At 40.9% G+C, this 24,836-nt stretch overlaps 1 protein-coding gene across 2 annotated transcripts in view; it reads left to right on the top strand.

The window, feature by feature from the left end:
- Positions 1-24,836, top strand: part of LOC110502475 (E3 ubiquitin-protein ligase NEURL1) — a 68,317-nt gene extending 43,481 nt beyond the window's left edge. For both annotated transcript variants that reach the window (XM_036960344.1, XM_021580511.2), the window contains exons 4-6: positions 6,617-7,318; positions 21,167-21,346; positions 21,832-24,836. In XM_036960344.1, the coding sequence (XP_036816239.1) occupies positions 6,617-7,318; positions 21,167-21,346; positions 21,832-22,076 (1,127 nt within the window). In that variant the 3' untranslated portion in view covers positions 22,077-24,836. The remainder of the gene's footprint in view (positions 1-6,616; positions 7,319-21,166; positions 21,347-21,831) is intronic.

The following is a 24,836-nucleotide window of genomic DNA, read 5'->3' as shown; positions in this document are numbered from 1 at the left end:
ATGTTTTCATTAACTTGTCCAGTGATTTTTGTTGCATTTTAGAAAGTTGATATAGATGCAACAATTGTCTGCCAGGGTTAGTTTCCATTGAACCATCTTGTGTCAATGGAAACAACTGGAGGTAATGTCACACCAACAAAAAATTGAAAATGTAGTGTTCAATAAAAATGTAGTGTTTCCATTGCACATTAATAAATTGGTGACCTATATGCCTGTCCAAATATTTCATGTAGACTGCGAAAGCCAGCATGGATAGAATGTACTAGACTAATATTTGCCATTCTCTAATATATTCATATTCTCATGCGCCACCGTATCATGGTCTGTGCCATGGTGAAACTTGTGTTCCTGTAGATCTGAAGTAATCGGATGGTGAAACTTGCCAGCCAACTTGAAAAGCAAGGCGAAGCAATTCGGGAAAGTTAGAACAATCGTTGCCCTGCAATGAAAACACTTATTTTTTTATTTTCTTGGTTTTGCAGGCAGTTGCCATTTAGAATAGCGCATATAGTTGCGTGATTAGCCTACATTACGTGCCCGGCATAACTTCAGAAGTATTCGGAAATCATTTATTTGAAAAAAAAATCATTCTGCCATTTGTTGCAATACATTTTGACAAAATCCATCCCTGTCGAATGGATAAAATGTTTTTGAGCTTTTAAAATGTCCCCTACATCTACTGTCTCCATTAGATATGTCGCAATTTTTTGTTGTTGTTGCGACATTGCTTTTGTGGAATCACCCTGGATCAATGGAAACCTGCCTACTGATGGTCGAACAACACATCCCATTCAGAACAATCGACAACGCCCCAAATATTATTTCAAGACAGCACGGTAGCCAGAAGTGGTTGCTTACAGAAATGATTGACAGTTGGTCGGCTTTGTTTGGAGTATGGTTGATCTAAAAGGAAAGGTGGGAATAACAGCAATGAACATATATAATTCATTGATTGTTTAAACTTCTTATGGCTGAGATACCGCTAAGGGGATCAATATGACAACAGCCAGTGAAAGTGCAGGGTGCCAAATTCAAACATAAATCTCATAATTAAAATTCCTCAAACATACAAGTATTTCACACCATTTTAAAGATACACTTCTTGTTAATCCCACCACAGTGTCCGATTTCAAATAGGCTTTACAACGAACGCACCACAAACGATTGTCAGGTCAGAGCCAAGTCACAGAAAAACACAGCCATTTTTCCAGCCGAAGAGTGGAGTCACAATAATCAGAAATAGAGAGAGAATTAATCACTAACCTTTCATGATCTTCATCAGATGACACTCATAGGACTTCATGTTACACAATACATGTATGTTTTGTTCGGTAAAGTTCATATTTATATTTTTTAAAATCCCAGTATACATTGGCGCGTTATGTTCAGTAGTTCCAAAAACATCCGGTGATTTTGCAGAGAGCCACATCAATTTACAGAAATACTCATCATAAATGTTGATGAAAATACAAGTGTTATACAGTGCCTTGCGAAAGTATTTGGCCCCCTTGAACTTTGCGACCTTTTGCCACATTTCAGGCTTCAAACATAAAGATATAAAACTGTATTTGTTTGTGAAGAATCAACAACAAGTGGGACACAATCATGAAGTGGAACGACATTTATTGGATATTTCAAACTTTTTTAACAAATCAAAAACTGAAAAATTGGGCGTGCAAAATTATTCAGCCCCTTTACTTTCAGTGCAGCAAACTCTCTCCAGAAGTTCAGTGAGGATCTCTGAATGATCCAATGTTGACCTAAATGACTAATGATGATAAATACAATCCACCTGTGTGTAATCAAGTCTCTGTATAAATGAACCTGCACTGTGATAGTCTCAGAGGTCAGTTAAAAGCGCAGAGAGCATCATGAAGAACAAGGAACACACCAGGCAGGTCCGAGATACTGTTGTGAAGAAGTTTAAAGCCGGATTTGGATACAAAAAGATTTCCGAAGCTTTAAACATCCCAAGGAGCACTGTGCAAGCGATAATATTGAAATGGAAGGAATATCAGACCACTGCAAATCTATCAATCCTCTCAAGCTCTGTCAGGTTGGATGGGGAGCATTGCTGCACAGCTATTTTCAGGTCTCTCCAGAGATATTAGATCGGGTTCAAGTCCAGGCTCTGGCTGGGCCACTCAGACATTGAGACTTGTTCTGTAGTCACTCTTGCGTTGTTTTGGCTGTGTACTTAGGCTTGTTGTCCTGTTGGAAGGTGAACCTTTACCTCAGTCTGAGGTCCTGAGCGCTCTGGAGCAGGTTTTCATCAAGGATCTCTCTTTCTCTTTGCACCGTTCATCTTTCCTTCGATCCCGACTAGTTTCCCAGTCCCTGCCACTGAAAAACATTCCCACAGCTTCTTCACCGTAGAGATGGTGCCAGGTTTCCTCCAGACATGACACTTGTTATTCAGGCCAAAAATGATCTGAGAGTCCTTTAGGTTTCTCTTGTCAAACCCCAAGCGGGCTGTCATGTACCTTTTTACCCTCGGAGTGGCTCCCGTCTGTCCAATATACAATAAAGGCCTGATTGGTGGAGTGCTGCATAGATTGTTGTCCTTCTGGAAGGTTTTCCCATCTCCACAGACGTACTCTGGAGCTCTGTCAGAGTGACCATCAGGTTCTTGGTCACCTCCCTGACTAAGGCCCTTCTCCCCCAATTGCCCAGTTTGGCTGGGCGGCCAGCTCTAGGAAGAGTCTTGGTGGTTCCAAACTTCTTCCATTTAAGAAAGATGGAGGCCACTGTGTTCTTAGACCTTCAATGCTGCAGAAATGTTTTGGTACCCTTCCCCAGTTCTGTAACTTGACATAATCCTGTCTCGGAGCTCTATGGAAGATTCCTTCGACCTCAATGGCTTGGTTTTTGCCCTGACATGAACTGTCAACTTTGGGACTTTATATAGACAGGTGTGTGCCTTTCCAAATCATGTCCAATCAATTGAATTTACCACAGGTGGACTCCAATCAACTTAAGTAGATACTACATTTCTACAAAACAGTTTTTGCTTTGTCATTATGGGGTATTGTGTGTAGATTGAGGGATTTCAGAATGCTTTCAGAATGCACTGTATATCATCAGACAACCAATAATACAGTTTGTGGTGCAACGTGGCGTTGATGGATGGAGCGAGACATGATGTCCCAGATGTGCTCAATTGGATTCAGGTCTGGGGAACGGGCGGGCCAATCATAGCATCAATGCCTTCCTTTTGCAGGAACTGCTGACACACTCCAGCCACATGAGATCTAGCATTGTCTTGCATTAGGAGGAACCCAGGGCCAACCGCACCAGCATATGGTCTCACAAGGGGTCTGAGGATCTCATCTCGGTACCTAATGGCAGTCAGGCTGGCGAGCACATGGAGGGCTGTGCACCCCCCCCCAAAGAAATGCCACCCCACACCATGACTGACCCACCCCACACCATGACTGACCCACCGCCAAACCGGTCAAGCTGGAGGATGTTGCAGGCAGCAGAACGTTCTCCACAGCGTCTCCAGACTCTGTCACGTCTGTCACATGTGCTCAGTGTGAACCTGCTTTCATCTGTGAAGAGCACAGGGCACCAGTGGCAAATTCGCCAATCTTGGTGTTCTCTGGCAAAGGCCAGACGTCCTGCACGGTGTTGGGCTGTAAGCACAACCCCCACCTGTGGACGTCGGGCCCTCATACCACCCTCATGGAGTCTGTTTCTGACCGTTTGAGCAGACACATGCACATTTGTGGCCTGCTGAAGATCATTTTGCAGGGCTCTGGCAGTGCTCCTCCTGCTCCTCCTTGCAGAAAGGCGGAGGTAGCGGTCCTGCTGCTGGGTTGTTGCCCCCCTACGGCCTCCTCCACGTCTCCTGATGTACTGGCCTGTCTCCTGGTAGCGCCTCCATGCTCTGGACACTACGCTGACAGACACAGCAAACCTTCTTGCCACAGCTCGCATTCATGTGCGATCCTGGATGAGCTGCACTACCTGAGCCACTTGTGTGGGTTGTAGACTCCGTCTCATGCTACCACTAGAGTGAAAGCACTGCCAGCATTCAAAAGTGACCAAAACATCAGCCAGGAAGCATAGGAACTGAGAAGTGGTCTGTGGTCACCAACTGCAGAACCACTCCTTTATTGGGGGTGTCTTGCTAATTGCCTATAATTTCTACCTGTTGTCTATTCCATTTGCACAACAGCATGTGAAATTTATTGTCAATCGGTGTTGCTTCCTAAGTGGACAGTTTGATTTCACAGAAATGTGATTGACTTGGAGTTACATTGTGTTGTTTAACTGTTCCCTTTATTCTTTTAGCAGTGTACATACCCATATAGTGGCATACGCTACAGTATTCAGACAATCATAAATACTTATGACTTGAAGTCACATATATGATCAAAGAGGGTCATTTCAAATACTATATTTATGATTGTCTGATATGTACATTACCCCCCCAGCAATCTCCTTTCCAAATTTAACACAAAAACATGCACATTTAGATGCATTTATGTGACAGTATGTTTCATAAGTTAATAAAGTGGATCTAGAATACCATCAGAAGTACAGTATTTGTCAGTGTTTTTGGGCATCTTGTGAACTTGTTCAGCTGAATCTCTGTGAAAACATTTTTTTTTTCCAGAAAGCTATCATGAACCTGTGTATAACATTCAAAATTGGAATAAAAAATATAGAATTTCGTAAGATGTTGTCTGGTCTGTTGCATTGCTCAAACTGTTGACCCAACTCAATCAGTGGCCTGTCACGAACCTGATGTGATTGAGGTGTTCTCCTCATTAAACAGTAGGTGTAGTCTGGTAGTTGTGACATTTTGGCTAACCCTAGTCGGCAGGTGTTACTACAATATACTACTGTCATGTCTGCAAAAACACGACAGTAAATACTACAATATTCACTACTGTTTTTGCGGACTTCAGTCCTTAGCACTACATTAAAGTCTGCAAAAATACTACAGTGAATGCTATAGTATTTAGACCACACTATAATATAGTATTTTTATATGGGATAGTTCAAATGGCTACAGAGGACATACTGTACTTAAGGTCAATGTTAATGTGACTTATGTAAAGTCGGGTCATGTTTATACACGTCACTGCACATGCATAAACACACTCAGTGGCCAGTTTATAAGGTACACCAGCCTGTTTGCTCCTACAGACAGTGAGTCACGTGACCATGGCTTGCCATATAAAGCAGGCATCAAGGCATTCAGTTACTGTTCGATTGAATGTTAGAATGGGCAAAGTGAATGACCTAATCCACTTTGAGGGTGGTATGATCGTTAGTGCTAGTTGTGCCGGTTCCTGTATCTCAGAAACACCCAGCATCCTGGGCTTTTCATGCACGACAGTGTCTAGGGTTTAGTGAGAATGGTGCAACAAACAAAAAACATCCAGTGGGCAAAAACAGTTTGTTGATTTGGTCAAAGGATAACGGCGCAGTACAACAGTGGTGTGCGGAACGACATTTTGGAACACACAACTCGTCAGTCCTTCTCACGGATGAGCTATTGCAGCAGACAACCACACCGGGTTCCACTCCTATCAGCTTAAAACAAGAATTTGCTCCAATGGGCACATGATCAACAACACTGGATAATTAAGGAGTGGAAAAACATTATCAAATCCGTCGAATCCCGGTTCCTGTTGCGCCATGCTGATGGCAGAGTCAGGATTTAGCGTAAGCAACATGAGGCCATAAACACATCCTGCCTGGTGGCAACTGTACAGGCTGAGGGTGTAATGGTGTGGGTAATGTTTTCCTGGCATGCAATAGGTCCCTTGATACCAATTGAGCAATGTGTCCATGCCCCCAGAGAATTCAGGCTGTTCTAGGGGGCAAAGGAGGGTCTGACTCTGTACTAGATGAGTGTACCTAATAAACTTTCCACTGGGTGTATAGCTTTTTGAAACATGTTTATGCATGTTGCTTAACTTGTAGTGGCATGATAAGATACTGCACTAACCCAAAGACTTGCACATTAAAGCATTTTAGTTCCCATACTTAATTCTGGGTGCACTAACATTCGATGAGAACTGTTTGAGGCTGATAAATGCTTTCAACAGAATGGTGAGCTATATGGAGTCTGAAAGCCTAGTTAATGTTATCTGTGTAGTGTGTGGAACAGCTGGAATGTTTGGTCTCTGATATTGTGTAGAACTGTCCCGTCCAGGGCACAGCTGAGCTTTTTGGTCTTTGTAGTAGGGACAAGTGAACTGCTCATTCAGTCAATGTTATGTAACGCTATTATGTCTATTTAATTCTGATATGGACATTACCCCCCAGCAATGTCCCTTCCCACTTTAACGCTTCTATTTCTAAACACATAAACATGCACATTTAGCTATTTGTGCATTTGTGACTATGTTTCATAACAGTGAGTAAAGTAGATCTTGAATGCATAAGAAAGACAACTGAAAAGCTTTAGGCAAACAGCTCATAATACGTATATTCCAATGTAAAAATAAAAAAGACACTTCAGTGTACAAATTTGTGCATTGTACTAACATAGAAAGTTTTTTTTACACACCTTTGACCATTTGATTCATGGAATTTATAAGAAAAGTGTTAATCAGATGATTAACCATTCTGCTTTTGTGTCTCTCTATCCCGACAGACAGTGAGATGGTGCCTCTCGACTGCCTGCATCCTCACTCCTTCACCGTGACCCACCAGGCGTCCTTATGGCGGGACCCAGACGACCCTCGCCTTTCTATCAGACTGTGTGACCTTCGCCACCAGCACAAGGAGGAAGAGGAGCGCCTGCACCCCCTTAGTTCCACCTCCTGTTCCATCCCCCAGAACTCCCTCAACTCCCAGCAGTGCTCCCTGCTCCCCTCGCTCCTTGACAGCGATCTCCACTTCCACCCACTCCGAGGTGCCAACGTCAAAGCCCTCGATGAGAACACGGTGACCCGGGGCGTGGAGCACCGCAGCGGTGATGAGAGGACCTTGGTGTTCACCAGCCGGCCACTGTGTTGTGGAGAGAGTGTGTTTGTAAAAGTGACCAAGGCGGGTGGCACTCGTCTCGGGTCACTCTCCTACGGCGTGACGTCGTGCGACCCGGCCGGGCTTCGGCCCAATGACCTGCCATACAGCCCGGAGTCTCTGGTCGACCGCAAGGAATTCTGGGCGGTGTGTCGGGTAGGGACGCCCCTGCATAACAGTGATATCCTGTGTTTCGTGGTGAACGTGGAGGGGGAGGTATTTCTGAGCCTCAATGGGATCAACGCGGGGATGCAGGTGTGTGTGGACAACTCCAGGCCTCTATGGATGTTCTTTGGTCTGCATGGAGACGTTACACAACTCAGGATCCTAGGTGAGTTCATTGGAGGGTTTGTGACACTGAACGGTTTTGTACAATTGTTATGATAATACAATACATAATTCTGTTAAACTCATGTCAGAGTTAAGGGATTATGACAAGTGCATCAAGTGAAATTCCAGTATAAACTAAGGCTTCATTATGTGTTAATACGTGTATGTGTTAATATGTGTTAATACAACGCTAATCTGTTTTCATAAAGTCAGCCTCATGTAATCGACTCTAGCAAATACATCATATTCATCTTTGTTGTTTAACTGAAAATGGTGAGACTTTTCAGATAAAGTATTTTTTCCCGATTTAAGAAACAACTTCAGTGGATGATCCTTGAATGGCCTGTGGAAGATAGATGCCTATGTACCAAAGTAATTCAATTATAGGAAAGACGATAGTTTAGGTTTTGATTGGCCAATGCATTTTAAAAGGGAATTTTTTCCCCCCTCTTTTCTCGTTCAATATCCATATTCCGGAACGTCATTTTGGACCACCGCTGAGAACTCCATTCCCATTTTGTCACCAGATGGCACCGAGATCGGTCAGCTAGTTTTTTTGCTAAAAAAAGGGGGTTGCATTTATTTGCATCATCCAATAGGCACTTTTTGAAATGGCCTCTGAGAAATGGGGAATCCGATTAGTCTGGATAGAACGGTATTTCTTAATCCTTGTCCTGTGGACCCAAAGGCGTACACGTTAGCAATGGCTGAAGGTCTTCACTTGAATGGGAACTGCTATGGTTGGTTGCGGCTGTAAGTTTGGCTTTTGCAAATTTCAAAATACAATCACATGAAAAAATTTACAGTTTGGAAAGTAAAATGCTGTCTTTACTAAATGTGTAATATTAACATTTGATGAATAAAATATTTAATCAGCCTTCCTCAAATGAAGGGGATGATGACACAATCTTTGTGAGAGGAAGGGTATCTGATTTAATTGGTCTTCAACTCTTGGCTCAGTCATTTCATTCAGGGTAAGTGGAGTTGGCCTTGAGTTAGCCTGTCCAAGAGCAGGTTAGTTCTGAAGGATTTGTTGCCATAGAAATGTACCTGGCTAAAAGGTGAGCTACTTTCATGGTACTGGTTAACCCAAGTTGAACTGTTTGTGAGTCTATAGAAGCATTGCCTCTATAGCTAATACCGGACACACATTCATTCTTCAATCTGCAGTCTCCTAAACTCCTGACTCCATTTAATGCCAAGATGTTTATTTATTTTGTATTATACTTTTGTAATGCTTTTTGTGCCGTGGATCATAATTAGTCTATCAGGTTGCTTGATCCTCGTAATGTTACGTGGAAAATACAACTAATGGAACACAGAATTAAATGTATATCATACTCGCACAAAACCAGTTATTTTTCGTATTTGCATTTCATTTCTTGCAGGTACTTTAGAGCCCACTGAATGTCCATCTTATGTTCGCTAACGTTAGCTTGAAACAATTAGTGTTTACCTTTCCACAACACAGAGTCGATAAGGGATTTGTCCATGTGTTTGCGTACAGCTGACAGTAGGTAAACTCAGCATCACAACAAACAGGAGGAGGGGCAGACAGGGGGTAGCGACGTCCAATTATGATGTATTCATCTCCATGTCCATTGACACAAACTCCGTACATGGCTGTGTTGCAGCTCGAGAATCGGGATGTTAGATTGCTCAGTGGATTTATTTTTGATTAAAAAATCAGGCCCTATTCATTTCTGCGTACTTTAACTCAGATCTTGTACCTGCGTACATGGGTAGAGAATTGCGTAGTTGTGCATGTTGGCAGGTCTGCTCTCTGTAGCCGTCTTCTCAGTCCCACCGCTACAGCACTGTGCACCCAGTCACCCCCAACAAGCTTATCTCTGTGTCATTCATTCACACACATACAGACACAGAGGAGACATAACGCTATCTACAAACAATTAATAAACCAATCAGTAATTAGGAATTGATGATTCATCATAATGAGATGGTGAGAACTGAATGACTCTTAAGTTCTTCAGGCCTTTGCAGACTGCATGATTTAGCCAGGCTGATAAGTGTGACGTGATCATGGTAAAACACTGAATGTGACGTACAGGCAAAGGCCTTTAGCATCACTGACATAGTTGTACTGTAGCATGATGTCAAAAACAGATGGAGACATGCTCGCCTTTCTGTGCCTTGACAGTTTTCAATTTTATGTATTTTATTTTCTGGTGCCCACAACAAGGCAGACCGGTCCAGTATATTACCCTCTAGCAGTCTCAAATAATGGTTACATTAGCTACATTAGCTTGTAACACTGTTCACTACATTCGACAAACTTGGACAATAACAAAGGGGCACAATTTTACATCATCCCATATTACAGTACACTCCATTAGGCCCCATTAACTTCCATTAGCCCGCTGTGTGTTGCACCTGGAACTGATGCCAGTCAGTGGGTATGCCCGGTCTGTGAGTGTTCTTCCACCAGTGCAGGTGGTCCTGTTCATTGATGGCCATGAGTGCTGTGGAACTCATTATACACAGCCTTCACACTGGGAGAGAGAAGGAGAGAGGAAAAAAGGGGGAGATAGAAAGCTAGAAAGGGGTGGGGGAATGAGAGATCAGGGCATGACAGAAATGATCAGTGAGAGATGAGCTAAAAAAAAGACATCCACACACACTCCTGGTAACAGTCTGACTGCAGGTTGTAGCCTACCTCATTGTTGGTGATGTCTGATGCTTATCCTCTTCCTCTCCTCCTGTGATTGGTCAGATACCCAAACTCCTCCATGTACAGTGCCTTGCGAAAGTATTCGGCCCCCTTGAACTTTGCGACCTTTTGCCACATTTCAGGCTTCAAACATAAAGATATAAAACTGTATTTTTTTGTGAAGAATCAACAACAAGTGGGACACAATCATGAAGTGGAACGACATTTATTGGATATTTCAAACTTTTTTAACAAATCAAAAACTGAAAAATTGGGCGTGCAAAATTATTCAGCCCCCTTAACCTTTCTGATCTCCCCATCCCGGATCCGGGTTCGTGAATACAGACTCAAGCTCATTACCATAACGCAACGTTAACTATTCATGAAAATCGCAAATGAAATGAAATAAATATGCTAGCTCTCAAGCTTAGCCTTTTGTTAACAACACTGTCATCTCAGATTTTCAAAATATGCTTCTCAACCATTGCAAAACAAGCATTTGTGTAACAGTATTGATGGCTAACGTAGCATTTAGCATTAACATTCAGCTGGCAACATTTACACAAAAAAACAGAAAAGCATTCAAAAAAATCATTTACCTTTGAAGAACTTCAGATGTTTTCAATGAGGAGACTCTCAGATAGCAAATGTTCAGTTTTTCCTGAAAGATTATTTGTTTAGGACAAATCGCTCCGTTTTCTGCGTCACGTTTAGCTATGAAAAAAACCCTGTATCCAGGATTGTGTAAATCTATCAGCAAGCTCATTAGCATAACACAACGTTAACTATTTATGAAAATCGCAAATGAAATGAAATAAATATGCCATCTCTCAAGCTTAGCCTTTTGTAAACAACACTGTCATCTCAGATTTTCAAAATATGCTTCTCAACCATAGGAAAACAATAATTTGTGTAAAAGTAGCTAGCTAGAGTTAGCATTTCGCGTTAGCATTTAGCGTTAGCATTAGCGTTAGCATCCAGCACGCAACATTAACAAAAACATAAAAGCCTTCAAATAAAATCATTTACCTTTGAAGAACTTCTGATGTTTTCAATGAGGATACTCTCAGTTAGATAGCAGATGCTCAGTTTTTCCAAAAAGATTCCTTGTGTATTAGAAATAGCTCTGTTTTATACATCACATTTGGCCACCAAAAAAAATCCATAAATTCAGTCCTCAAAACGCAAACTTTTTTCCAAATTAACTCCATAATATCGACTGAAAACATGGCAAACGTTGTTTAGAATCAATCATCAAGGTGTTTTTCACATATCTCTTCATTGATACATCGTTCTTGGACACATGCTTTCTCCCCTGAATCAAATGGTAAAGTGGAAGCAGCTGGCAATTGCGCACCGAATTCGACGCAGGACACCAGGCGGACACTTGGGAAATGTAGTCTCTTATGGTCAATCTTCCAATGATATGCCTACAAATACGTCACAATGCTGCTAAGACCTTGGGCGAACGACAGAAAGTGTAGGCTCATTCGTTGCGCAATCACAGCCATATAAGGAGAGAATGGAAAACAGAGCTTCAGAAATTCTGCTAATTCCTGGGTGATGCATCATCTTGGTTTCGCCTGTAGAATGAGTTCTGGGGCACTTACAGACAAAATCTTTGCAGATTCTGAAACTTCAGAGTGTTTTCTTTCCAAAACTGTCAAGAATATGCATAGTCGAGCATCTTTTCGTGACAAAATATCGCGCTTAAAACGGGAACGTTTTTTATCCAAAAATGAAATAGCGCCCCTAGAGCTCTAAGAGGTTTTAAGTTAATACTTTGTAGCGCCACCTTTTGCTGCGATTACAGCTGTAAGTCGCTTGGGGTATGTCTATCAGTTTTGCACATCGAGAGACTGAAGTTTTTTCCCATTCCTCCTTGCAAAACAGCTCGAGCTCAGTGAGGTTGGATGGAGAGCATTTGTGAACAGCAGTTTTCAGTTCTTTCCACAGATTCTCGATTGGATTCAGGTCTGGACTTTGACTTGGCCATTCTAACACCTGGATATGTTTATTTTTGAACCATTCCATTGTAGATTTTGCTTTATGTTTTGGATCATTGTCTTGTTGGAAGACAAATCTCCGTCCCAGTCTCAGGTCTTTTGCAGACTCCATCAGGTTTTCTTCCAGAATGGTCCTGTATTTGGCTCCATCCATCTTCCCATCAATTTTAACCATCTTCCCTGTCCCTGCTGAAGAAAAGCAGGCCCAAACCATGATGCTGCCACCACCATGTTTGACAGTGGGGATGGTGTGTTGCTTTTACGCCAAACATAACGTTTTGCATTGTTGCCAAAAAGTTCAATTTTGGTTTCATCTGACCAGAGCACCTTCTTCCACATGTTTGGTGTGTCTCCCAGGTGGCTTGTGGCAAACTTTAAACGACACTTTTTATGGATATCTTTAAGAAATGGCTTTCTTCTTGCCACTCTTCCATAAAGGCCAGATTTGTGCAATATACGACTGATTGTTGTCCTATGGACAGAGTCTCCCACCTCAGCTGTAGATCTCTGCAGTTCATCCAGAGTGATCATGGGCCTCTTGGCTGCATCTCTGATCAGTCTTCTCCTTGTATGAGCTGAAAGTTTAGAGGGACGGCCAGGTCTTGGTAGATTTGCAGTGGTCTGATACTCCTTCCATTTCAATATTATCGCTTGCACAGTGCTCCTTGGGATGTTTAAAGCTTGGGAAATCTTTTTGTATCCAAATCCGGCTTTAAACTTCTTCACAACAGTATCTCGGACCTGCCTGGTGTGTTCCTTGTTCTTCATGATGCTCTCTGCGCTTTTAACTGACCTCTGAGACTATCACAGTGCAGGTGCATTTATACGGAGACTTGATTACACACAGGTGGATTGTATTTATCATCATTAGTCATTTAGGTCAACATTGGATCATTCAGAGATCCTCACTGAACTTCTGGAGAGAGTTTGCTGCACTGAAAGTAAAGGGGCTGAATAATTTTGCACGCCCAATTTTTCCGTTTTTGATTTGTTAAAAAAGTTTGAAATATCCAATAAATGTCGTTCCACTTCATGATTGTGTCCCACTTGTTGTTGATTCTTCACAAAAAAAATACAGTTTTATATCTTTATGTTTGAAGCCTGAAATGTGGCAAAAGGTCGCAAAGTTCAAGGGGGCCGAATACTTTCGCAAGGCACTGTAGCAAGGGGTGTAGTGGGTCGCCTCCTTTTCAAAGCGGGGATCACACATGGGGGTGTCACATTGGTGGGAGATGTACACATTATTACACACACCCACGTACATAAATACAAGTTTCCCGTAGAACATCATGTTTTTACAATATTGAGAAAAGCGTAAATGTACAAAAATAGATGGTTATTCTGTACTTACTTTGATTGGTGTTGTACTGTATTTTCAAAGAATGTGTGTGTGTGTATATATATATATATATATGTCAAATTGTATGACTGACAGAAACAAAATAATGCTTTGTAAATTATAGACATTTAATCATAAGACTGAATGGTTTCAAATACTAAATCTACTCATCAAGGACTTTTAAAATAGGATGGCAACTCGGCTGTTTACAGCTAGCGTTAGATAACTAGCTACGAATCGTAGCTAGGGTAAGACCTTGAATGTCTCTCTGAATGATAACATCAACTAGCTAGCTAGGTCAAAGCAATGTATAGCCAGATATGACTATTTCTGGCATAGTCATAAATAGCTAGCTAATTAACTAGGTAGGTATCAAGCGTTATAACTTTTAGGACCTAGAAGAGTTCGCTGACAGGATAAACTATTATTGGTAATGTCAGCTAACAGGATATCCCCTTCGGTCCGGGAGCTAGCTAGCTATCAATGTTCAAATGTTAGGTACAAGCTAGCTAGTTAGGTAGGTATGTTCAATGTCTAACGTTGTTAGACTCAAACAGAACGTTGCATAGAATGATCTGCAAAAAAAACAAGGTCCCCTTTGGTCTGTTTGAGGTTAGCTAGCTAACAGCGTCACTGCCCAGTGACAGTTTCAACAAACAAAGCAAAAACTTTTAAATAATTTATACCGTAACATAATAGCTTGTTAGCAATTTCAGTTCAGACATTCAACACTGGTACAATAATTCAATCTCTTACAATGATGTCACAACGCAAAAGTTTTCCAGGTCGTTGTCTTCTATGGTATTATGGCGGTCCTCAAACAAACGTTAGAGGTGCTTGCCGGCACCTACTGTACTGGAGTGTGCAGTCAATCACAGCGTACAGATGAATCAAAAAAGAAACAAACATTATGAAAAAAGAAACACTCCGACCTAATCCTGTTCTACTAAGAAAATAAAAGAGCCCTACTTACGTCTAACAAATCCTCCCCCATCCTCCAAATCCCTTCCACCCTCCCATCCCTGTCCAACCTAAATAACCCTACACAACAATATTTCTTTCTCTTCCACATATCGGCACTTTCAACACATGCTTTACTGTTTCATCAACCATATACTCCGCACACAAACCATTCACATGCTTGCCAACCAAATGTAATGACCAGTTCAATGTTCAATGTCCTAGGCGCAACCAAACGACATTGAAATGCCGACCCTTGGTCTTGCTGTCCCACCTCTTCTGCCACACGTTTATCATAACGACTTTAATCTTACATTTGCCCTCACCTACTGTACTTCTCCCGGTCGTGCTGTAGGAACTAACTTAACTGTGTATCAGGGTTCCCCAACTGGTGGCCTGTGGGTTGAATTTGAACCACGGGTGGTTTTATTCCGTTTTCTGAGCACAAAAATGTGTATTTGAATCTTCATTGTTGGACATAAAAGATTGTAAAGGCATATGTGATAATTTTACATCATGGATGCTGATTGGACAAGCAGTGTTCCAAGCCGTATTGTATTGGCCGTCACAGGTACACTACCAAATAATCTCTTATCTCAACTCGCACATTATTTCCCCTTGCTTCTAGCCAAGCATTTGGTTTGGTACAGCGGGGGTTAATATATGCCTCCCTTGCCCTCTGCAAAACTCATCAGACTGATGCGAAATCTTCATACTGGCTGTATTTCTGCCTGCTTGAACTGTGAATATGTCTGTGTGCATGCAGGAATACACAGGCACACACACACACACCACAAATGACCGTACACACTCATTCCCTAGCTGTAAGTCCTCTCAGGTGCAGACTAACACATCATGCCCAGTCTTTACACACCATGACAAGCTTAGATAGATGAGGAGGCCTTAGGGGGGAAAACCTGAATACAACTCCCACTTTTTGGTATTGAGGTGCCAGTCCCATGTATCAGAGGCAACAGGGTGATTATAGGACCAACCCATGATAAATAAACACTAGAATAACATGTCATAAATAATGGCTGGCAGGGAAGGGTGCTGTTGCAAATGGGGAATTAATGACAAGATGCATGTGGAGATTTGCGCTCACATTTGCAGTGATTCTCCTGTTTGTAAGTGGATTTTAGGGCCTGGAATTTAAGTAAACTACAATGTTCTACACAGAGAAATTAGGGGGGAAAAGTATTACTTTGAAGATGTTTTACAGGTTGAAAGAAATCAGAACTCTTAAGATGTAGGCCTACATATTTTTCTGGTTTGCAAGCATGTTTAGTACTAGATGTTCATGGCTTTGATACTCTGTAGGAATACTTTTTTTTACAGAGCCTTGCGTCTTTAGGCAATTTATTATTTTGATATGAACATTTCTATATTGCAGAAAACAGCTTGTAAGCACAGATGCGTGTGTGTGTGCTCTATTGTTTTGTTAATAAGCTCTGTTGAGGCCAGGTTATTTGTCATAATGTCCTGAACAACCTGTTCCCCTGGTAGGCTTTGTTTTCTGACCAATTTGTTGTTGAGAATGATTGTGTTTCAATTTGTTTAACTATGTTAGCATAGTGTTTGAGAACAGGTCTTCAAAGACAAATTAAACAAGAAATGTGAAGGAACTAATGGAACTGCTTTGAAATTGCGAGGTAATTTGTCTCCTATCTTTTCCACTCTCCTCTCCTGGGTTGAGTGGGTTATTTCTGTTCTGCGTGGGCCCAGCAGCAGCGTCAGACAGTGTCATCATCCATCGGGGGGGGGGGGGCTCCGCTAGCTGCTTATGATTCCTTCCATATGCATTATGAAAATATAATTGCATCTCGCATTCAGACATCACGGTTTTCACCCACGTCTTACTCTCCTAACGGTGGCCGCCACTCTCTATCTCCTCTCTCTTTCTCTACCTCTTCTTTCTTTCTTTCTTTCTCTCTCCACTCTTATGACTCTGACATCACCACCTCTGAAAGTGGCTCTTGTCCATGGTCGTGTGTTGTTGGATCTGTGAAATGAAGCAGATGGGAGTTCATCACTTTTGCATGATCATGGCGTGTGAATACCTTCATTTTTTCTTGTTTGTATGAGCTCCAAAAGAGTACTTATTTATCTTCATTCCCATTGCAGCTCCACACACACATGCTACTATACATTCATGATAATGAAATCATGGTGTACTGTAAGTACAGTGGCAAACTTCAGATAAGATATAATGCCATTTAGCACACACTATTATCAAATTGACTTAGTCATGGTTTACATATGGGTGGTCCCGGGAATCGAACCTACTATCCTGGCATTGTAAGAACCCTGCTCTACCAACTGAGGTCTGATAAGGTTGTGGTGAAAGGCGCTGTGCATACACTACATCATTGTTACCCAACTCCAGTCCTTGAGTACCCCCAAAAGCACATTTTTGTTGTTGCCCCAAACAAACTGACCTGACTCAACTCATTGAGGGCTTGAGGATTAGTTGACCAGTTGAAAAAGGTGTGCTTTCCCAGGGCTACAACAAAACTGTACTGTTGGGGGTACTCAAGGACTGGAGTTGGGAAACACTGAACCACAGTAGATTTACCTGGGGCCACATGCAGACATCCCAGGCTGCATTGCATACTCCTAGGCCTTCAGATGTTGTCCATTCCAGATAGAGGGGCCAGGAATGCATTCATACGATGGCAGGATCTGAACCCTGTCCTGGATGAAAGGGTTTAGGAATACACATGAAGGGTATCTTTCTGTATGAGCTCCTATTAGAGGTGACCAGGATGTTACCAGACAGCTGTGCAGCCGGTCTGTCACACAGGTCACGTTAAGTAGATAATGATCATATGAGGACGCTTGCAAGCAAACTTGTGTAATTATAGTACTCTACCACAATGTCACTGAACTTGTTGCTAGTAATGCTAGTGATGTATGTGGTTCACACGTTTTAAAGAAGATACTGTATATATGCAAACTTTACATTGATCCACTTGAAACCAAACATGTTTGAGTGTAACCTTGGTTGATACATAACAATAAACAAGTGCTTGACTTGAACTGAAATAGGTGCCGGCATTCTTGTTGGGTGCCTGTACTGTTTGTATTTAGGTGCAGGAGCTCCACAATAATTTTGATATAATATTCTATGTGGATTGAAACTGAGACCCCGCCAGTAAGGGTGGTCCAACTAGATAGAGATGGGAACGTATAGGGGCGCCCCCTTGTCAAGGCTCTATTGTATCAGAGTCACTCAGTTTTAGACTAGATTATGTACATTATTGTCATAGCAATAGGGTTCACGAGAATGTGTTTCAAACTTTCTTTTAAAAAAATGGCCGGTCTCATTGAGTGAAGTACAGCTGTTGCGGTTCTTTTTCACCTTCGGGAGTGAGGTCAGGTATCTATTCCATTTCAGGGAGACTTAGGGTACGGGATATAAAAATAGGGAACAAATGGGGTAATGTGTGGGTTGTGTATGCTTACTGCTTGCAAACTGACGGTGTTGTTTCATTTGGCACATAAGTGATACCAGTGTAAGAGGAGTTTTATGGCAGACATTATGTTTAAACAGGTTTCTAAATTAAAACATCTTATTGGTGGTACTGTTGCCCTCACCATAAAATTATATAATTGGGCCTATATGGATTTCAGGCTCATTTTGTGTCCTATAAACTCTTTGTTTATTATAAAAGGCTAAAATGTTGATACAAAAACATGTCATTGAAATTACAGTCGTTTGTGGAATATTAAGTTTCTACATTGTGTAAAAGCACTACCTATTTAGATGCATTACATTGAAAATTGTACACTGTCTCCTTAAGAGAGTTCAGTTCATCGCTATGATAAGGTCATTGATTTCCTGAAGAAGCTATCCCCACACTGTTCATTCTGTACTGTCTTTGCTATCCCTTTTCCTTTCTTTCTTTTCCCCTAAACATTTGGTTATACTGGTACTCGAGTAACCAGGTTGTTAGTTAGCGAATAATGTTACATGACTGAACAAGGTGTAAACAAATGCCTGTGAGTGGTTTTGGAACAGCCCGTGAAATGGTTTATGAATGTAAGAAATAAGAAAAACATTTCAACAGTTTGTGCTAGAAACAATCAGTTTTCGCTGTATTAATGGTGCAACCATGACAGTAATGAATCTGTACTTCACTTTTATATTTTTTATCTTTATAGGTCACTCAAAAACAATAGTACAATGAAGCCTACTCATTACAAAAATTATTACCTGGCTGATTATTTTTGTAGATGCACGGTGATCCCAAAATAAAATATTGGGTCGGACAGTATAGTATTTCGTAGCATAGACAACCAAAATGGTTGCACTTTAGAGCCCTGTGTGTAAACCCCAAAAAATTGTGCCATTAAGATATAGTCCACTAGGTCTGTGGATTTGGAAATGTCATAGCTATTCTGCTCTGATGCCAATAGGAGGGCTGATGCCAAATAGGGCTGCCGGTGCTGCTGTTCAGAATGGATGGATATGGCACAGGACAGACACTGCCATGGCCAGTGGGATTGCAAATGTGGTGGTGGTGGGGGGGGGGGGCACTTCTTGGTGAGACTACAATACCTCAAGGGCTCCTGATTCACTTATAGATGCACGCAAATGCAACCATACATACTGTAGACTGGGGTCCGGGGACACAACTGATTGGCTCAACTGATTGGCTCAAACGCATGAAGAAGGAAAACAAATTAAGTAACTTTTAACAAGGCACATCTGTTCATTGAAATGCATTCCAGGTGACTACCTCATGAAGCTGGTTGAGAGAATGCCAAGAGTGCAAAGCTGTCATCAAGGCAAAGGGTGGCTATTTTGAAGAATCTCAAATATAAAATGTATTTTGATTTGTTAAACACTTTTGTGGTTACTACATGATTCCATGTGTGTTATTTCATTGTTTTGATGTCTTCACTGTTATTCTAAAATGTAGAAAATAGTGAATAAAGAAAAAACATATTTGACAGGTACTGTATATATAAACAAACAACTTTAGAGGGGGCCATACAATGCAATGTGATATAATTAATCTGCAATATAGCCAACAGACTATCAGAGATTATCATGAAATAGACACAAATTACTTATTCCAATTTGTGTCTACCACAACATTTCTTCATAACACATTTGTGTCCAGTACACGACTTTCTTGATGTGGCTAACGTTAGCTAGGTGGTTAATGTTAGCTAGGCTAAGGGTTAAGGTTAGGGGTTAAAGTTCTGTATGAGAGTCAGGGGTCAGTCTGACTTATGGAGATATACAGTTGATCTCGGAAGTTTCTATACACCTTATCCAAATACATTTAATCTCAGTTTTTCACAATTCCTGACATGTAATCCTAGTGAAAATTCTCTGTTTTAGGTCAGTTAGGATCGCCACTTTATTTTAAGAATGTGAAATGTCAGAATAATAGTAGAGAGAATGATTTATTTCAGCTGTTATTTCTTTCATCACATTCCCAGTGGGTCAGAAGTCTACATACACTCAAATATTATTTGGTAGCATTGCCTTTAAATTGTTTAACTTGGGTCAAACGTTTCGGGTAGCCGTCCACAAGCTTCCCACAATAGTTGGGTGAATTTTGGCCCATTCCTCCTGACAGAGCTGGTGTAACTGAGTCAGGTTTGTAGGCCTCCTTGCTCGCACACACTTTTTCAGTTCTGCCCACACATTTTCTATAGGATTGAGGTCAGGGCTTTGTGATGGCCACTCCAATACCTTGACTTTGTTGTCCTTATTAAGCAATTTTGTGTACAACTTTGGAAGTATGCTTGGGGTCATTGTTCATTTGGAAGACTAATTTGCAACCAAGCGTTAACTTCCTGACTGATGTCTTGAGATGTTGCTTCAATATATCCACATCATTTTCCTTCCTCATGAGCCATCTAAAATGCCTTAAGGACAACAAAGTCAAGGTATTGGAGTTGCCATCACAAAGCCCTGACCTCAATCCTGTAGAACATTTGTGGACGGAACTGAAAAAATGTGTGCAGCTAGGAGGCCTACACACCTGACTCTGTTACACCAGCTCTGGAATAGGCCAAAATTCACCCAACTTATTGTGGAAAGCTTGTGGAAGGCTACCCAAAACATTTGACCCAAGTTAAACAATTTAAGGCAACGCTACCAAATACTAATTGGGTGTATGTAAACTTCTGACCCACTAGGAATGTGATGAAAGAAATCAACTCTGAAATAAATCATTCTCTCTACAATTATTTTGACATTTCACAGACTTAAAATAAACTGGTGATCCCAACTGACCTAAAAAATGAATTTTTAAATGTCAAGAGTTGTAAAAAACTGAGTTTAAATGTATTTGGCTTAGGTGTATGTAAACTTCCGTCTTCAACTGTAAATAGAACATATAAAAAAACATAAATGGATAGCACACAATCATAGATTGTATGATAGATAGATAGATTGTATGCTATCCATTTATCCATGTATCCTCTGACATGCGCTGTCAACTGTGGGACCTTATTTAGATAGTTGTGTGCCTTTCCAAATCATGTCCCATCAATGGAACTTACCACCGATGGACTCCAATCAAGTTGTAGAAACATCTCAAGGTTGATTAATGGAAACAGGATGCACCTGAGCTAAATGTTGAGTCTCATAGGAAAGGGGCGGAATACTAAAAAAAAAATATATATATACTGTTTTTGTTTTATAAGTATGCAAAAAAGTCTAAACCTATTTTTACTTTATCATTATGGGGTATTGTGTATAGATTGAGGATTTTTATTTATTGAATAAAACATTTTACAAGCCTGTAACGTAACAAAATGTGGAAAAAGGAAGGGGTCTAAATACTTTCTGAATGCGCTGTACATGAGTTCAGAGCAGTTTGTATGTGACACAGTGCTTCTCTGTGCCCTCAGGCTCGTCTTTGAATGCAGACCCTCAGGTGCCATCAATTCCCAGCTCCCCCTCCTGCACCCCTAACACCCCAACACTGCGCTGCAGCGACAGCTCCGAGCCCAACCTCAACTCCAATCTGAACATCAACCTCAACACCATTCTCAATGCCAGCTTCCCACCAGCCTTCAGCAGCTCCACAGGTGAACCCTCTTTCCATTACTACCTTCTCACTCACCAGGTTAGATGTTATCCCGGTGTTTTATCTCTCTCTATTTTTTCTTTTTTTCTTTTCTCTTCTTCCTCCTCTCTATCTCTTGCTGTATATCATTTCCCACCTTTGTTTATGGCAGCAATGTGACCAAGAAGGGCAACATTAGCTGCATTTAACGTATTTGTTGAGTTTCTTTTGACCGCGATAGGCTGGAAATGTGATATGTATAATTCCCCAAAGGTCACACAGCAACCTGATACCTGTTATTATAGTTTAGTCCCTCTCAAAAGGAACAACATGAGTTATACTGACTCAATATCCTGCAAAGTGTAAACATAGAAGATATCTTTTCAGAGAAGATGCAGTATAATTAGTCCGAAATTGAAAAACGCCTACTAGGAGAAGTACAGTTTCCAAGCTATACGGTATGACAATTATCCACCTAACACTAAAACCTATTCCATTGTCTCCCAGGTACAACTCGCAGCTCTCCATTCTCCAGCCACCCAAAATCCTCCACTTTCCAAGTGTGCTCGGGCTCTTGGAGTGACGAGTGCACCATCTGTTATGAGAACGTAGTGGACACGGTGCTGTACGCCTGTGGTCACATGTGTCTCTGCTACGCCTGTGGCCTCAAACTGAAGAAGATGGCCAACGCCTGCTGTCCGATCTGCAGGAGGACTATCAAAGACATTATAAAGACCTACCGGAGCACGTAGGATCGGCTGTGTAACACAGTGGCTTATTCACCGAGATCAAAGAAAACATTTAGGCCTATCAGTGCATGTAGGGCTGACCTGTCTGTGTCACCTATGGCTCAGCTACAGGAGGTTTTTCATCAAAGACCACCAGAGACATACTGTAATTCAGTCTTATTGGAGCATGTAGGTTTGGCCGGTCTCAGTATGGCTCAGCAACACTGAGATTCAGCATCATCCAGTTGGCCCGTCAAAGATATCAGAAAACCATGTTGGGGCATAAAGGGCTGGCATTTCACCATGACCTGTCTACTGTACAGTGGAGGCTGCTGAGAGGCAGACTGCTTATACTAATGGCTGGAATGGAGTAAATGGAATGACATCAATTGGGGAGCTTTGACTTGTGGTAATGTTATGGAAACCATTTGTATGATGTATTTGATACCACTCCACCTATTCTGCTCCAGCCATTACCACCATCCTGTCCTCCCCAATTAAGTTACCATCAACCTCCTGTTCTACTGTACCAGGTATGTGATAGACCATTAAAGATATTATAACGATACACAGGAAGAGGCCATGCTGGCTTCCACTGTGTCACTATATCCCAGATACTGGATTGGACTCCGCAACCATGGAAGTGGACTTAACCAGGAGGGATCTGGCTCACTCACTGCAAAACAATCATCTTCTACCCCACTGGTGGTGGACAGTGATGCATGTTTTGTTGTATAGGCTCTGTACTCCAGGATTTTAAATGATACACTGACTGTTAGGTTTCTGGTGTAGACTTGTCAGCTTTAATTTGAGGGTATTTTCATCCATATCGGGTGAACTGTTTAGAAATTACAACACTTTTTGCACATAGTCCCCCCATTTTAGGGGACCAGTAAGTACAGGGACAAATTCACTTATGTGTATTGAAGTAGCAAAAAGTCAAGTATTCGGTGCCATATTCATAGCAAGCAATGACTACATCAAGCTTGTGACTCTATACATTTGTTGGATGCATTTTCTCTTTGTTCAGGTTGTTTCAGATTATTGTGTGCCCAATATAAATGAATGGTAAATAATTTGTGTCATTTTGGAGTCAATTTTTATTGTAAAAAATAATATAATGTTTCTTAACACTTAAAGGTAACCTTGTAAAGGTAACCTTGTCCCCAGGATAATTGCTAGAGAGCCAGCTGTTGGAGGAGATTATGGTAAAGGAAACAGGATATCTTTGTCACATTTTGTCTCTTTAGTTAGAAAGTCTCTCTGATATTTTGCCTTCATACTGTGTTTTTGCTGTTTACACAGGAAACTGTATTCACACATGTGGAGGTCAAGGATCTAGCTACAGTAGCTGGTTATTGTTGCACAGTATGTGAGCTTTAGACTTGCATTGCAATCATTTAAAACAAACTATTTATCTAATCATTAAGTTTTCATACTAATACAGTGTTTTGAATCTATAATGTTTCAAAGACAACAATGGTCAGGTACAAGCCACTTTTCAGGTTCATAAAACAAGGTTGAATTATATGTACATTTTCTTAAATGTGTTTTTTCATGGTGTCAAAATGTGCCATCTCATCCCTCTGTTACGAAAACTGCTCAAGGGAACTATGTTAGTTTGAATATTATAGAAGAGTATTCGTGTGTGCCTTTTGGAGAAGAGAACTTTGATCAGTTACAACACTGAAATGTTCAGGCAAATGAATATTCAGGTGCATATTTATCCCAGTTCACTTTTACATAGGAATGAAGACTTGCGTCCAATCACACATCCCATCTATTGATGTAAAAAAAATATGGTGTTTTCAAGCCAACATTTGAGTGTGTGTAATATGTACTCTATGTATGAAGTTATTCAGCGCTATTAATAGAAACTGTTTAACACAAGCCTCTGTCATTGTATTGTATAATACTGGATTAATCTTGCGCTTGAGAAGTGGTTTGCCTTGACTTTTCTACTGGTTCAGTTTTTCTGACCAAATTAGGACATACAGAGATCAACCATGATACATGTTAACAGAGACAATTATAATAATTGTATGATAATTATTTATTTTTTCAATCATATGAATTATCACTGTGTTTGTTCTTTTGACATCCTGTACAGCACAATACAAAGTGTACAAGTCTTTTTCTATTGTTTAATTTCCACTGACCTACTAGTGTGGGTTGAAATAGGATTTTCCATAGCCGAACATTACTTTTTATCCAAGTCGCACCCAAAGACACTTAAATTTCAATTTTTCATCCTCTCCAACTTTAGAAATGTTCAATCTTATATTGCAACATTGTGTTGTTTTACTGAAACACGGACATAATGCACCTCGCTTCATCCCATTCTTTTATTTTCAATATCTATAATCATAAAATGGGACCAAATATTTAAAGGTACAGACACATGAGACAGGGTAGAAGTATTGCTTTTTGAAGCAAAAATCAGGTCATTGGTCTTTACTACTTTTGATTTGTTATCATTTTGTCAAAACATCACTCTGTGTAAAATAATGAATAATAAAATAATAATTTTCTGACTTGCAACATTATGTTCACTGTGTGAGTCAGATGGACATGACTTTAACACCTCAAACTTTAAGTTAAAGTAGTTCCAAGCAAATTCTAATTTGCCTACACATTACACATACAGTACGCATTAAATAATATGCATCATAAGCCGCTATAGCTACAGTGGGGCAAAAAAGTATTTAGTCAGCCACCAATTGTGCAAGTTCTCCCACTTAAAAAGATGAGAGAGGCCATAGTGGAGTGTGACTGTTTGAGGTT

This window comes from Oncorhynchus mykiss, chromosome 23 (assembly GCF_013265735.2).
Source record: "Oncorhynchus mykiss isolate Arlee chromosome 23, USDA_OmykA_1.1, whole genome shotgun sequence".
Classification (NCBI taxonomy): domain Eukaryota; kingdom Metazoa; phylum Chordata; class Actinopteri; order Salmoniformes; family Salmonidae; genus Oncorhynchus; species Oncorhynchus mykiss.
This window is presented reverse-complemented; position numbering and strand designations above follow the sequence as displayed.